The sequence below is a fragment of the Pelodiscus sinensis genome, chromosome 2 (genome assembly GCF_052426305.1).
Source record: "Pelodiscus sinensis isolate ZL-2025 chromosome 2, ASM5242630v1, whole genome shotgun sequence".
Lineage (NCBI taxonomy): Eukaryota > Metazoa > Chordata > Testudines > Trionychidae > Pelodiscus > Pelodiscus sinensis.
The window spans coordinates 229509054-229525620 of NC_143053.1; the positions used below are offsets into that span (position 1 = coordinate 229509054).

General features: G+C 45.7%; 1 protein-coding gene across 7 annotated transcripts in view; it reads right to left on the minus strand.

Annotated features, from left to right (window-relative positions):
* Positions 1 to 16567, minus strand: part of ODAD2 (outer dynein arm docking complex subunit 2) — a 224329-nt gene that overhangs the window by 148398 nt on the left and 59364 nt on the right. For all 7 annotated transcript variants that reach the window (XM_075922574.2, XM_075922576.2, XM_006124782.5 and 4 more), the window contains 2 exons: positions 16152 to 16274; positions 15795 to 15939 (listed from right to left, as the gene is read on the minus strand). In XM_075922574.2, the coding sequence (XP_075778689.1) occupies positions 15795 to 15939; positions 16152 to 16274 (268 nt within the window). The remainder of the gene's footprint in view (positions 1 to 15794; positions 15940 to 16151; positions 16275 to 16567) is intronic.

Consider the following 16567-nt stretch of genomic DNA (forward strand, 5'->3'; position numbering starts at 1 on the left):
ACTGACTGGTATTTGTGCCACATACCAGTACACTAACCGCACATATGTCCCTTCAGCCAGCATTCCTGAGGACCTACTTCCATGCTGATGATTAATCCTGGTTAATTTTTTCCATGTGTGATTAATGTCTATTATTTTAATCACTTTTAATTTTAATGTTTAATCATTTTTAATTTTTAAACTTCTCTGTTGAATTCTCTGGAAAAGTTTTACTCCTATTAAGTGTTTAACTAGCTATAACTAGCAGCTTTTCAGGGTTTGTCTGGTGACTTTCTGGTATGTGGAGCTACAAAACTGGGAGGGGATAAGGGTGTTGGCTGTGGGTGCAGGTTCTGGTGTAAGGCCATGGATATGGGATTTGGGATGCAGGAGGAAGCTCCAGGCTGGGGTGTGGGGCCAAAGAGGTCAGAGTGTGGAAAGGGATTCAAGACTACGGTAGGGTGTTGGAGTTCAGGAGGATTTTTGGAGTGTGGATTCCAGGTAGCATTCACTTCAGTCAGCTCTCCACAAATGGTGACATGTCCCTCAGCTCCTAGGAAGAGGCGCAGCCAGGCAGCTCTGTGCATGTCCTCTGCATGCAGGCCCCACCCCCATAGCTCCCATTCACTGCAGTGCCTCCATAGCCATCTCTCTGCCTAGAACCTGAGAAACATGCTGCTGTTTCTGCAGAGCTGCATGGAGCCAGCCCCATGCCACGTCTTAATGGCCCCATCAGTGGCGCTGACCAGAGTCACGAAGGTCCCTCTAGTCGGCACTGATGTCCAGCGGTTCCAATGCCTACGGCACTGGGCCATCAGTGTCGGCTATGCTGCCACCAGCACAGGGACCATGGACGCAAGCCATGCCCCCACCAGCACCTATCCACAGGGGAAAGCCAAAGGCTATGGTGCGGTATCAGCTGCGGCACCATTCACCAGCACTGTCATCAGTACCCCTGTGGTCCGCATTAGACTATTTATCCAAGTCAAAAGTGGATTCGGTGCAGTCGAGGGCCTCCTCAACCAGATCCACTTTGCTGCACCGATCTCACTCTTGGTACCACTCAAGGCACCAAAGCACTTCAATGCAGCAATCATGGCTTCCACAATGGAAGCTGCAGGTCCAGTGGCCCTTCTGGACTCCATAGGCCTATCATCAGGCCCAAGGCCTGGCCCCTTTGCTACTCTGCTACTCCCCTGCCAAGGGCCCCAACATCAGAGGACAGGCAGAGCCCACATGCAAACACTGAGAGACCGCCAGTAGAGGGTGGGGGCATCCTCCCATGGCACCCCCATCTCAAAGAGTAGAGGTGCACCAGAAACAATAGCCCATCAGGGAGTCCTCATCTTCCAACAAAGCACTCACTGACTCTGCTTCTCCACCCTATGGCTATGAATGCCAAGGCTCATCATGACCTGCTTTGCAGACTTGTGGCCAACTTGGGAGTGCAGGCGGAGGAGATTAGAGGATACCAACCCCATGGATAACATTCTAATGGCAGATGTGCCAGCTAGGCTTGCCTCTTAATAAAACAGTGGCAAAGATTTCAAAAAAATCTATGGCAGATGCTCACCTACATACCACCCACTCAGAAGGGTGTTCATAGGTGCTACTTCATGTCTGAGACTGGGCACGAGCATCTTTATGCCCATCCTTCCCTAGGTTCATTGGAGGCCAATCATAAAGAGAGGTAGGGTAATCTGGGCCTACACCCAAAAGTAAAGCCCCCAAAAAGCTTGACTTGCTGAGTAGGAAGGCCTATGCAATGAGGAGCTTGCAACTGTGTATTGCCAATCAGCAGGCAATGTTAAACAGATACCTGTATAACACCTGGTCAGCGGTGGACAGGTTTAGGGAGCAGCTTCTACAGGAATCCCTTCAAGAATTCAGAGCCCTATCTGAGGAGGGGAAGGTAGTCTTCTGCACCACACTTCAAGTGGCCTTGCACACCATGGACTCAGCAGCACATACAGTGGCTATGGGCATAGTCATGTGCCGCAATGCCTGGCTTCACCCCGAGGTACAGAACACTTTTTAGGGCCTTCTGTTTGAAGGGTCTGGATTATTTTCAGACCAAATGGACTCTAAATTACACAGCCTGAAGGACTCTAGGGCTACTTTAAAGCCTCAGGGTATTCACATCCCAGCACCTCAGAGACAACCCTGTATCCCTAGACCCCTGCCGAGGCCCTTCCATCAGGGTGACAGGTCAGACCAAGGCAGGCAAAGGGGCAGGAATAACAACAATAAGAAGAGGTGCAATAGGCACAGGAGGTCCTAGACGGACTCCGAAAGGGGTTCAGGACTTCCTCCTAGTCAGCAGCTGAAATCTTCATTTTGAAGATGCACTCGAGGACAGCTCTCGAGTCTCCAAATTAATCCTATCCTTTGGGTGCCACCTCTACCACTTCTACCATGTCTAGTCTTACATCACTTTGGATCTCTGAGTGCTGTATGAGGTGGGATATGCTATTCCCTTCCTTTCTCGCCTCCCTTCTATCCCTCATCCCTGTCCCTCTCCAGGGACCTATCTTGAGCACCTTTTATAACGAGAGGTGTCCATACTCGTTCAACTGGAGGCAGCCCTGGAGGGATTCAGGGGAAGGGGATTTTACTCCTGGTATTTCCTCATCCCAAAGTCCAAGGGAGACCTCTGACCTATTCTAGACCTCAGGAACCTCAACGCATTTGTTTCACAGCAAGTTTTAAATGTATCATCTATAGGCAACGTCATCCTCACATGCCAGATATTTTAAAATGGTTCATTTAAAACAGTTGTTGTATACTAGGGACGTTAGATATTGGGTAATAGAATAGTTGAGGAACCACAAAATATTATCGGCCAATGCACTGCAGCCCCACTCCCAGGGAGCCCCCTCTCACCCTGTGCTGCTGCCTGAGTATCAGAGGCAGCAGTGAAAGGTGCCAGATGGGAGCCAGTCTGTAAGGGAAGCCAGTTTAAAAACCAGATGCCTGCTGCCCCGTGTTGCTGCCTCTAATATAGAGGCAGCAGGGCAGGATGCCCCTGTCCATGGGGGGTCAGACAGCCTCCTCTGTCTCCCTCCCCACCCCGGTACTGCTGCTTCTGAGAGCTGGCTCTCCCCCCTAGCACTGGCTCCTGCTCTCCCCCTTGCTGCCTGATATAGAGGCAGTAGGTAGAGGGCGGGGGGGATGTAAGTAGTCAAGAAGATTAACTAATAAGCACCTTCCAAGTCACGCAACAGCAGAACAGGAGTATCTGCTTCCATTTCCCTCCATGAGTCCCCAGTAACTCTGTCAGGCTCTTTTGCTTCAGTAATACTCCTTGGCTGTCTCTACACTGGCCCCTTCTTCGGAATAGCCATGCTAATTTAGAACTTTGGAATAGGGAAATGCGCGGGGATTTAAATATCCCCCGCGGGATTTAAATAAACATGGCCGCCGCTTTTTTTCCGGCTTGGGGAAAAGCCGGAAAAGAGCGTCCAGACTGGCGTGATCCTCCGGAATAAAGCCCTATTCTGGAGGATCTCTTATTCCTACTTATTTCCCCAAGCCGGAAAAAAGCGGCGGTCATGTTTATTTAAATCCCGCAGGGGATATTTAAATCCCCCGTGCATTTCCCTATTCCAAAGTTCTAAATTAGCATGGCTATTTCGAAGAAGGGGCCAGTGTAGACATAGCCCTTGGGACTGGTTTATTACCAAAACACTGTATAAATAGTCCATTACAAAAATCTCAAATAACACTGGATGGGAGAAATGAAGTGTAAGTAGTCCTTACAATCCCATACCGACAGCACATTTGATGATCCCACATCTTCCACCACATCCAGAGTCTTCCTTAGTCCTCTCCTATCTTTCTACCAGGACTGCCACCCAGCCCTTCCATTTGACCTGCAATCACACTCTTCCCTGCCGGAAACCTCATAGCAGTGGTGGAGCCAGGATGGGACAAGTGGGTGGGCCTTGACTTCTGGTGGGTAGGCAATGATGGGGCCACCTCCCCCCACACTCTAGCTGGCCATGAAGAAGGTCACTCTTGCTGGGGAAAGGGTTTGTAGGCTTGCCTGCCTGGTGCTCCCAGTGGGGAGTGGCATTGGGGCATTGGAACTTGCCCCATATCAGAGGGGAAGAGCCAAGATGACGTGTGGGTAGACCTGGATCAGTGCTCGCACTAAATTGCCAGGCAGCATAGCTTCACAAGTAATGAATCAGCCTTACCCAGTCAGAGGCTCAGGGCTCTATGCAGGGAGCTGACTATGTGGGGCTGTGAAGCTGTGCCATGCAGGTTAGAGGGAACACTGGCCTGGATCCTAAGTGGATGGGCCATGGCCCACTTTGCCACTGCCTCACAGCCTCTTTGCTGGGAGGTCAACTTCAGTACAGGAGCATCCCTCACTTCCCCTTCCCCCTCACTGTTCTGCTAGGTCTAACTCTCCAGCAAGGTGCCAGCAAGTAAGCCACTCTGCTATGTCCCTGCCTGCAGTCCTAGCTGGTCCTTGTCTTTGGATCTCCATGTTAGAAGGCAACACCACCTGCTGCTCTCTGCTCTTCAACCTCTCTAGCCCTGGCTCTCTGACTTGGGAAAAATCAGCAGGCAAACCCTTCTTGTTGCTCTCCTCCTTGATGCTTCCCCCAGGAACTTCTTACAGCTTTCTTTAGGCACCTTCTGCAGACTCCAGCGCTAAATTACCAGATCTTTTTTCTCTCTAGAACACCTCTTTTAAGATAGACGAGTCTCACAGGTGCATTGCTCACTCCTCTCGTAAAGGACCAGTAACTTTTTGTGACAAAGTTTTGCTCTGCACCTTACACACTCCATGCAAAGAAGAATCACAATGTCTCCCTTGCACTGACAGAACTTTACTTCCCTCAGCATGCTTTTCTGGGATTGCACTGCACTCTCCACACCAGCCCATGTATTAGGCCCAACACACTGGGGCACCTCTAAAAGCATAGCAAGAGGCCCACTCTCCCTGCATCCCAAAGAGTTCTAGAAGAAATTCTGTTTTCCTCACATGATCAGACAGAATTCAACCCAGAGCTCTCTCTAGGGGAGCATAACTTTGCAACAACCTTAATGGATGCACCTCAAAGTAAGAGGCATTGTGGTTTAAGACTCTGAACACCGGACTGAGAGTCAGGAGACCAGGGTCCTAACTCTGACACTCACTGACTACAGGGGTTGAAGGTACTGACTTATCTTTCTCATGATCTTTATAGCTACAGAGAAAATGTTCTGTATAGAGCAAGATACTGTTTTATTACTACAGCATATTCAAACTCCTTTCTGGCAATCAAAAGAATGGTGAAAACATAATATAAACTTATATGGTCCCCAAATTCAAAAGCAGTGGGCACCAACCATCATGATACTCCAACACATCAACACACTATTCTCTCTGGCCACTGACACACTGCTCTGGCAATGTAAAGTTGCTTCACAACTCAACGTAGAATGTAATTTACACCCACTTTAAAATGGATTAGTGCTGCCAGAGTATAATGAAAACAAAGTCCTCATTTCCAGTTCAAAGTGATTGTAACATCAGTGGGATCCTACTCAACAAGATGCTGTGTGCGAATTCTCATGACTCAACATGAGTCTCATAAGTGATGTTCTTCTCAAAGCCCGCAGAGAGTCTGGTCTACACTAAGTATGTTAAGAGGTAGGTAACTTGCTAATCGAGTAGTCGATACAATTTGTATTGACTACCTGATTAGTCAATAAGAGAAGGCACTCTGTCCTACCTCATGCCAGGCCTGAAACCTACTCTCACTGTGGTTCTGCATTGCATTGCATTGCACTGCAGAGTCACAGCAGGGGTAGGTCCAGGTCCAAGCCAGAACTGAGCAAGCCCAGCTTCCATTCCAGGACCACTGCTCTGCTCTGCTCCATTTACAGTGCAGTGGGCATAGCTCCTGGACCCAGAGCGAGCCAGGACTGAGCTGGGCTTGCTCAGTCCCAGCTTGTACCATATCCAGCAGCCTCCGGAGATCCCTAACGGACAGGGACTGCTGCTGAAGCCGCCTGTGTTCAGCCAGCCAGCCTGGGCTGCCATGGCAGCAGGCCCTGTCCACAGTGGCCAGGGCTGGCCATGGACAGAGGTTGCTCTGTGGGATGCAGAGCAGCCTGTGCTTGCAGTGAGCCTGGATCCATCACGGGCAGAGGCTGCTTTGCAGTAGCCTCTCTTGCCCTTCCCCTGCACTGCTGTCTCTATCTGATAGAGGCAGCAGTGTGGGGGAGGCAGGTGGCACCGCGGAAATGGTTCTGCAGGAGCCGGCTTTTAAGCCAGCTCCCCCCCTCCCCCCACATGCTGCATTTGATAAATGTGTGAACAATAATGAAGACTGTAGCTTGCAAGCACCCTTTCCCACACGTTTGCAAAGCAGCAGCAAAAGAGCTCTCCTAACATGTTGCTTACCATGCCTGCCAACAAACTGAGTTTAACTGCCCAGCACTCTGCCAAGTATTACACCTTACTGGTAGGTACTCAATTTAAAATGCAATATTTAGCCTTGCATATAACAAATCTCTTTTGTACCGTACAGTGCATCAAAAGAGTTAACCTTCTGGTTCTTACAATGTATTGTCTCTAACATCTAGACTTGTTTGTTTGTTTTTCTTTCCCAATGCAGCTGGAACAATCATTCTGCCACCTGTCCTTGCTCCTCCAGCAGTTAGGCTTTCACAGATTAGAAGGCAAATAAAATGTACACAGAATGAAATGTTTAACAGCCTCATGTAATCTTCCCTTACTAACAGGCACAACCGAGTGTATGGTGGTGAACACTGTTAGAGGTCATCTGCATTGAACAGAAAGATAGGAAAGGATGCAGGGAACATAAACGTAAAGACTCAGGACGAGATGTTGAGGCTCCTGGGAAAGCAAACAGAACTGCTGAGGCACCTTATAGAGATGCCGGAAAAGCAGCTGTAGCACATTGATAAACCACTTGCCCTGCTCACCAAGTTTCATATCGACCTCCCCCAGGGTATGTCTACACTACAACGTTAATTTGAACTAACTTAGTTCGAATTAGTTAATTCGAACTAAGCTAATTCTAACTAACGGATCCAGACTAAAAAACTAGTTTGAATTAGCATTTTGCTAATTCGAACTAGCATGTCCACATTAAGTGGACCCTGAACCGGGCTTAAGGATGGCCGGAAGCAGTGCCGGAAGGGCATCAGAGAAGAATTTAGAGCGTGGAGATGCTTTCTCAGGCTAGCCGAGGGCTGTGCTTAAAGGGACCTGACCCCCACCCCGGACAGACAGTTCTCAGGGATGCCCCGCTTGCAAAGCAGTCCTGGCTTAAATTGCCCGGACTACCCACACTGGGCACATCACACCACTCAGCCATCAGCCCGGCTGCACTTGCCGCAGGCTGTCATCTGGGGAGAGGGGGCAATTGGGGGGCTGCAGGAGAGCTTCCACCCCCAGAAGCCCGCAGAGCCAGACCAGTCCTCCCCATCGGGGGCTCATGCCCCATTCCTCCCTCACCTCCTTCCACTTACCCTTCCCTAGCCCCTCTTCTTGATGTACAAAATAAAGATAACGTGTCTTCCAAAATGGAATCTGTCTTTATTGAACAAAACTGGGGGAGACTGGGAAAAGGAGGTGGGAGAGGGGAAGAGAGAGGCTGGGAGAGGGGAGGGCAACTAAAATGATCAGGGGTTGGGAACAGGTCCCATATGAAGAGAGGCTAAAGAGACTGGGACTTTTCAGCTTAGAAAAGAGGAGACGGAGGGGGGACAGGATAGAGGTCTCTAAAAGCATGAGTGGGGTGGAGAGGGTGCATACAGAAAAGTTCTTCATTAGTTCCCATAAAGAAGGACTAGAGGACACCAAAGGAAAGGAATGGGTAGCAGGCTTCAAACTAGTAACAGAAAGTTGTTCTTCACAAAGCAAAGAGTCAACCTGTGGAACTCCTTGCTGCAGGAGGCTGTGAAGGCTAGAACTAGAACAGAGTTTAAAGGGACGTGCGATCAAGTCATGGAGGCTGGGTCCATGGAGTGGTATTAGCCAGGGGGTAGGACTGGTGTCCCTGCCCAAGGTTTGTGGAAGGCTGGAGAAGGATGGCAAGAGACAAATGGCTTGGTCATTGTCTTCGGTCCATCCCCTCCAGGGTCCCTAGGGTTGGCCGCTGTTGGCAGACAGGCTACTGGGCTAGATGGACCTTTGGTCTGACCCAGGACGGCCATTGTAAGCTCAGGGCTCAGGGTCGGGGGTCTCACTGGACCCCCTTGATTCTCTTGCACACCTGCTCCTGGGTGGCCAGGCTGGCAGCTCTCCTGCCCTAGCCGGCCACTTTCCTGCGCCTAGTGCGGAGATCGTGGTCGAGGTCCACGATGTCCGCACTAGCCCAGGTGGGTGCCCGCCTCTTGCGGTCCCGGGCAAGCTCCCGGGAGCCACCAGCCTGGTCCCGGGAAGAGGGGGAGGGCTGGGGGGCATCGGGTGGGTGGCTCGATCCGTGCCAGGTGCAGGGTCTGCTAGCTGGGTGCTGGCAGGCTTGCACCTGGCACGGGCACCGTAGCCAGCCTGTGCCCCTTTAAGGGGTCTGGGGCTGGGAGGGGGGCAGAAGAGTTTCCCTGGTGTTGGCCAGAGTGGCCACCAGGGAAACCTGGGGAGGGCTAGCCTCCCACTAGTTCGAATTAAGGGGCTACACACCCCTTAATTCAAACTAGCTAGTTCGAACTAGGCTTAATCCTCGTAAAATGAGGTTTTCCTAGTTCGAACTAAGCACTCCGTTAGTTCGAATTAAATTCGAACTAACGGAGCGCTAGTGTAGCGCCTATGAAAGTTAGTTCGAACTAACGTCTGTTAGTTCGAACTAACTTTGTAGTGTAGACATACCCCCAGACTTCCTAGAATGAGAGGAGTTGAAGGCCCAGCAAGCCTTTAACTCAGCTCCCAGGGATATTATCACAGCTTTGATTGCTACACAGAGTGATTGTAATAATCCACCTGTCCTTGTGTTCCCCCTTGCATTAGCACAGCCTGGCTACACCTGCAACTCCTTTTCCATCCAGTTATGTCTGTGTTTCCTAAATAAAAATACATTATTTCAGAACAATAGGGGCTTTATTCATTGTTCCAATTGTGTTGGGGAGAGGGTTGATTTACTGGGTAGTACCTGTACAATGGGGGGCAGCTTAGTAATGAGCAGGGCTCGACAAATAATATAATCTACTCGCCCGTGGCGAGTAGAGTGTAAACCAGAAGAGCCGGGTTTGGGCGATCTGTGCATGCGCAGAACGATCTGCGCATGCACAGATCACCGGACAACGCAGCTGGCAAGCCCTGGTAATGAGCAACACACATAACTGTCACATCATTGTCTGGTCATTCATGAAACTGGCTTTCAAAGCCACTCTAATGTATACTGCACCTGAGTGTGCTCTCCTTATTGCTTGGTGTCTAGCTGCCCATAATTAGTCGCTAGGTGATGTGCTTCGATTTCTCACTCCACCAGAAATGTTTCCCCCTTACTTTCACAGATATTGTGCAGCACACAGCAAGCAGCTACAATAGGAATATTTCTTTCTCTGATGTCTAACCTTGTTAATAAACTTCACCAGTGTCCTTTTACGTGACCAAAGCACATTCTGCCACCATTCTGCATTTACTCAGCCTGAAGTTGAATGTCTCCTTATTGCTGTCTGCCTGTATTCAGCCTCATGAGCCATGGGAGCAAGGGGTAGGCTAGGTTTCCAAGGTAACTATTGGCATTTCAACATCTCCAATGGAACTTTCCAGTCTGGGAAGAAAGTTTAATCGTGCAGCTTTCTGAAGAGGCCAACGTTACTAAAGATGTACATGTCATGCACCCAGGGGCGGATGAGAGTGCCGCGGGGCCCAGGGCAGCGCCGCGGAGCCCCCCCTTTCACATGGTGCATGCACCGTGGCGCCACGGCGCATGCACAGGGCCTCGGGAAGCGCGGGGCCTGGGACAGCCACCCCACTCGCCCTGCCCTAAATCCACTGCTGCATGCACCTTTCCCAACCGTCCCATGCTGATTTCGGTGAAACAGTCCTTTTAATCCACTAGTGCCTGAAACACCATTGAGTACCCTTGCAGTTTATGTACTCTTTGGCAAGGCGGTGTAGTGTCAAAATAGTGATATGAATTCCATTTATCTTCCCACCAAACCTAGGGAACCCCATCATAGCAAAGCCATTCACTATGTCCTGCATGTTCCATGTGTCACTGTCATTCCTAACAGAAGGGTATTGATTGTCCTTACTACTTGGATCACAGCAGCCCCCACTGTAGATTTACCCACTCTGAACTGATTTCCAAATGAGCTGTCGGGGGTTCCACGGGGTTATTGCCACTCACTTCTCAGTTGCCAGTGCAGGTCTCATTCTGGAATTGCTATGCTTCAGGGTGGGGGGAAAGCAATTCACAAAGTTCCATGAAAGTGGCCTTACATATGCAAAAGTTTTTCAGACACTGGTCTTCATCCCATAGCTGCATAACTATGTGGTCCCACCAGTCTGTGTCTCATGAGGCCAGAATCAGTGTCATTCTGTCAATAGGCCCGACTGCTGCCAGTATATTCCAATTGCTCCACACAATTGGTTACTGGCTATCTGTGTTCGTGGCCTTTTCTATTTTCTTTTCTTTTCAGCATCTGAAGAAGTGAGTTATAGCGCAATAAAACTTACACCCTAATGCCCTAATAAATTTCTTAGTCTAAAAGTGCCAATGGACTCCTTGTTGTTTTTGCTGAAACACAGCTATACCTTTGAAACATGCACAGAGGATACCTTGCTGCTCAGCTGGGAAGCAGAAAGTTTTCTTGCTTCATGTGCTATGGGACCAGACCTTCTCCCAGCACATGAAGCAATTCTGATATGGCTGCTCTTCCCCAAGAGGCAAAGGAAATGGGGGAGGGCAACCAGCCAATCATAGGAGGATTTCCTTGTAGGATAGAGTTTTTCTCCAGAAACCAGTAAAAAGGCCTGGATATCCACAGCTTATTAGGAAGACCTACAGAATGGCTGTTCAGGTTTATATTGGAACTAATAGTGTTGTGAAACTAAGTATCTTTTAAGTTTTGTTGGGGGCGGTTGTGTACAGACATCCTTCCTTCATGTAATCTTTTTATCAACTATTTACATTTTTATTCTTCCAACATTTATTCTATACACATTATTATATTTTCTAATTTGGGAACCTCAAACAGTTTTTTTTAAGAGTATGTTAGTTCCACTTTAAGATGTGCAAAATACATATTTAATCCACCATACACATACGCCCTGAAAAAACTATGCCTGTGCTTCTATGTAAATATAATATTTCAAAATATATAAATATAACTCTAGCTATACCTTCTCTTATGCTGGATATGTCATGAACACTTGCCCACATGAACAACATGTATGCCAAAAAATCTATTCAGTCTGGCCAGAAATACAGTATTTGCACTTGAATTATAAATTAATTCCATGTGCTAGTTAAAGTTGCACTTCATCAATAAGAAGTTTCCATCACTGTCTGTGGTATGGCATTACAGCATCTTTTTTCAGCTTTATCTAACCCTTTGGAGATTTGTTGTTCAACACAGCCAACATCCTCTAGAAAATTGTTTTGTTTAAGAATATTTTATAATTAGTTTTAAGAATCTGTGTTTGTATATGTATATGCATGTGTATACCGATATAAACGCACAGTAGGTATGCATTCTGTATTTTGATAATATGGTTGCTTTATAACAATGGATATTAAAATCCCACTTTTCAAGTATTAATAATTTTCTGAAATATTTTCCTTTAGGATGAAATTTCTCATGCTTATTCTAAATTCTGCAGTGATGGCTGCTGACAGGTTGAACAAGATCTGTTCAGATGAATTCTAAAAAATAGAAGTATAAATAAACACAGTTATACTAAGCAACAATATGTGAACTGGACAAACTGTCTTCACTTTTAAACCATTTCTGCATTCTGGTAACTCAAAATGCTTCATACATACATGACTATCTGTGACTATTTGACTAGTTCACAAATTGAAAAACTGATAGTTATTGTAACTGTGGTTCTTCGAGATGTGATGCATATGTGTGTATTTAGGTGAGTGCCCAGCAAACTGGAACCAGAGAATTTTGCCTAGCAATACATACAAGAGGTTGCACTCATGTCTCATACTCAGAGCCCCTCCCCTGCTAACATGAGGTAGCAAGATGTTGACACTCACCCCCATCTCTAGCGGGATCCAGCTCCAACTTCTCTCTGTTCTGGATCCTCTGCCACTGTACCACCTACTCTTCAGCAATGCTCTTCCCCCTCATCCCAGTGGATCTAAATTTTGGTGCACTTCAGGCACCCTGCCAATCAGGGATCAGCTCTGCCATGATGGGAAAGATATTTGGGGTGGTTCAAAGTCCTGGGTTCTCCCTTGAAGTTTCCTTGCACAGACACAGCAATCTTTAGCAGCAACTCAGAGTCTTAAGACCAGAAGGAACCACTAAATCATCTAATCTGGCATCTTATATTTTGTAGACCACCAACACTACTCAGCAAATGTACACTAAACCCAGCAACCAACACAAGACCAAAGAATTACAGCCCACAGGACACTAGACCCTTCAGTGCCACAGGCAGAGAACAGGAGGAACCAAGGCACACTTCAGAGTGAGGAACCTGCAACAGTGGGGACATGATTACCTGTTATGCACGGACTTGCAGAAAGCTATAGTAATGCCCAATATGCACATACTTGGCAACAGCAGGCCTTTAAGATATTATGTACAATTACTGTCTCTTGCACAACAGCAATTTTCAATCATGTATTTTTGATAGTATGTAACCCAAACACCTGTGGGGTGTGCTGTACTGTCTCATCTAGTGACACCGAGACTACTTAGAAAGAATATTGAGTCTGCTCTCCAGCCTTAGTGCAGAGCCAACTGGCTTTTAGTTCATGTGGTAAAGGCTCATGCACTGTGTTCCAGAAGTCCCAGGTTTGATTTTGCCCATAGATGACCGGGGGGATCAGCCAGCATTACAAGCATACAAAAGATAAAATGAAATAAAACCTTATCTTATAATAATTTTAACTTTTCACCTTAAAAAGTTGTCATGTTTGATTAATGCCCACATCCAGGCTACGTGTGAATTCTGCCAAGACAGACAGGTATCTATTTTGATTTGGTTCAGTTGGTGATAACAGGAATGAGCCTGATGTTTAAAAGTTGATTTAAAAGTGCCACTGAATGAGGTTATTTTTATTATGTAATAAATCAACAGCATTATATATATATATTTTCAACAACAATCATATCCATTTTATTTATTCATTCATTTATTTATGTATTATTTGGGAGACTCCTATTTGTCAGGCTTTTTTTTTTAAACATTTGACAAGATACAGGATGACATTAGGGTTATTTCAGCAATGCAAAGCTGATGAATGACTTTAGCCAAAGTATTCTAATTTAATAAAAACTTTTGAAAGTATCTACTGTGACAAAGCTCCTCCCCGACCTTGGTGGGTCACGTGCTTTCAGACGGATTACTTGCCTCAGAGGCTCACAGTAGCCCTTAGTTTAGACACCAGTCTGCTGTTTGTAGAGTTATACTCATCATTGGCCAGCATGGGGAAAAGAGGGGAAACCTCTTCACAATCTCTGTTGTCCCTCCAAGTGGTACAGGGCAGGATAAACTCCTCTACCAAAGCCAGTATTTTTCCTCTACAGAAATGGGGAGTTGGGGGAGGAGGCAGACCTGGGACCGCCCTGTACTCCAGGGTGTGTCTATATAGCACCCTAAACTCAAAATAAAATATTCAATTTGCACTACGCAAATTATGTATCTTATTTTGATTGTATTTCAAAATAGGTTATTTTGAAATTTGGCATGTCTACACATTGCCAAATTTTGAAACAACATGCTATTTCAAGACATCCCTCGAGGGTTACAGGAATGCCGGAATAGCACGCTTGTTATTTTGAAAAAAAATTCAAAACAACAGGCGCTTTTAAAAGACACAGGGTAGGAAATAGCCTCTCTGTCTCTACACATACCCCAGGTTCCAACCTAGGGACCTTCTGGTAACATCTCTGGTATCAGCTGCATGACACCTACAAACTCCTGGGCCACTTCCCCATGGCCTGCCGTAGCACCTTCCTTACTACAGGATCTTCTGCTGTCTGGTAGCTGCTTGCACTTTCTCTTCCCAGACTCTCCACAGTATTTTCTCTTGTCAGCTCCTTCCTCACACACTGAACTAACAGAAGAGAAGTCTTTTTAAACCAGTGTCAACTAGGTCTTAATTCACTCCCAGGTGTTCTGATTAGTCTGACTGCCTTGAGTCTGGAAACCTCCTAATTGGTTCCAAATGTTTTAATTGGCCTAATCACAGTGATTGATTCTAGAAGGTTCTGCTGATTCTGAATCATCCCTTGTTAGTCTACCCTAGGATCAGGGACCTATTTAATCTAGGGCTAACATATTTCCCTTCTATCACTCTCCTGTCACTCTGGTCTGACTCTGTCACTCTACGAAAATAAATCTCAAAATACAGCACCTCAAAATTCAAAACAAACAACTATTCCTAAAGAAGATCATAGAATACTAGGACTGGAAGGGACCTTGAGAGGTCATCGAGTCCAGTCCCCTGCCCTCATGGCAGGATCAAATACTGTCTAGATCATCCCTGATAGACATTTATCTAACTTACTCTTAAATATCTCCAGAGATGGAAATTCCACAACCTCCCTGGGCAATTTATTCCAGTGTTTGACTACCCTGACAGTTAGGAACTTTTTTCTAATGTCCAACCTAAACCTACCTTGCTGCAGTTTAAGCCCATTGCTTCTTGTTCTATCCTCAGAGGCCAAGATGAACAAGTTTTCTCCCTCCTCCTTATGACACCTTTTTAGATATCTGAAAACTGCTATCATGTCCCCCCTCAATCTTCTCTTTTCTAAACTAAACAAACCCAGTTCTTTCAGCCTTCCTTCATAGGTCATGTTCTCTAGACCTTTAATCATTCTTGTTGCTCTTCTCTGGACCCTCTCTAATTTCTCCACATCTTTCTTGAAATGCGGTGCTCAGAACTGGACACAATACTCCAACTGAGGCCTAATCAGTGCAAAGTAGAGCGGAAGAATGACTTCTCGTGTCTTGCCCACAACACACCTGTTAATGCATCCCAGAATCATGTTTGCTTTTTTTGCCATAGCACCACACTGCTGACTCATATTCAGCTTGTGGTCCACTATAACCCCTAGATCCCTTTCTGCCATACTCCTTCCTAGACAGTCGCTTCCCATGATGTATGTGTGAAACTGATTGTTCCTTCCTAAGTGGAGCACTTTGCATTTGTCTTTATTAAACTTCGTCCTGTTTACCTCAGACCATTTCTCCAATTTGTCCAGATCATTTTGAATTATGACCCTATCCTCCAGAGCAGTTGCAACCCCTCCCAGCTTGGTATCATCTGCAAACTTAATAAGCGTACTTTCTATACCAATATCTAAATCGCTGATGAAGATATTGAACAGAGCCGGTCCCAAAACAGAAAGTGGAACCCCATTTGTTATACCTTTCCATCAGGATTGTGAACCATTAATAACTACTCTCTGAGTATGGTTATCCAGCCATATTCAACGGATATCACTGAAGTTTTAAAAACCATCAAACAAATAGACTAATGGACTAACTCAGAGGACATATATTCCAAAAAGAACTAAAAAAGTCTGAGAAAGGGGAGAGAGATAGGAAAGTCAAGAGTTTCAAAATCTCAATATATGAGCTGATTAGCCATTTTTCAATACCTAAGCCTTCAGCATTTTTATAATAGAACGACTATTAAAATTTTTCTTACCTTTATATATTTTACTAGTTTCTGTATTTGCCAGTATTCAGATGGCAGATCAGTGTTTCCTTCCTGGTGACGTTCAGGTTGTTCTTCATCTTCCTCACTCTCAGAGGAACTTTCACTAATTTCATCAGATTTTTCTGACACTTTACTGGCAACAAAAAGATGTCATCATTTACTTTAAGTAGTTATTGATTTAAACAGACACAGATATAACAGATTAGACAAGATTTTTCTTATTTTAAATTTAATTAGAATAAAAATTATAATCAGATTTATCAGCCGTTGATCAAGATTACAATTACTATATGTGCTAGAAGAGAATACAAGAATGGAAGTAAAGGGAGAAAAATGAATATATACCGTTTTGAAACTGATTGTTTTTTAATAGGTCCAGGAGAAAGGATATTGGCTTTTTTCTTGGTTTCTGGAACAATAGGTCTACTTTCTTTTTCTTCTTTGATAGCTTTGTTTGCAGCTTTGTCACTGAAAATATTTAGTTTTGTTAAACATCATATTTTGCAGTTCTATAAATATTATATCTGTTCTTCAATATCTGCACCATAATATCAGTATACTTATGTGTATAAATTAATCTGTGTAATTATTTTCATTAAGAAGTTACACTTTGTTTAAATTGATCAACTCTGCTGCACCGTATGATACCTGGAGTATATTTTTCCACTGGGCATTTTCAGTGGGGGTGAAATAGAATGAGAGTATTATAAAAATTAACAGAAGTTGCCAGGATTTGTACAATACCAAGAAATGTCTAAATA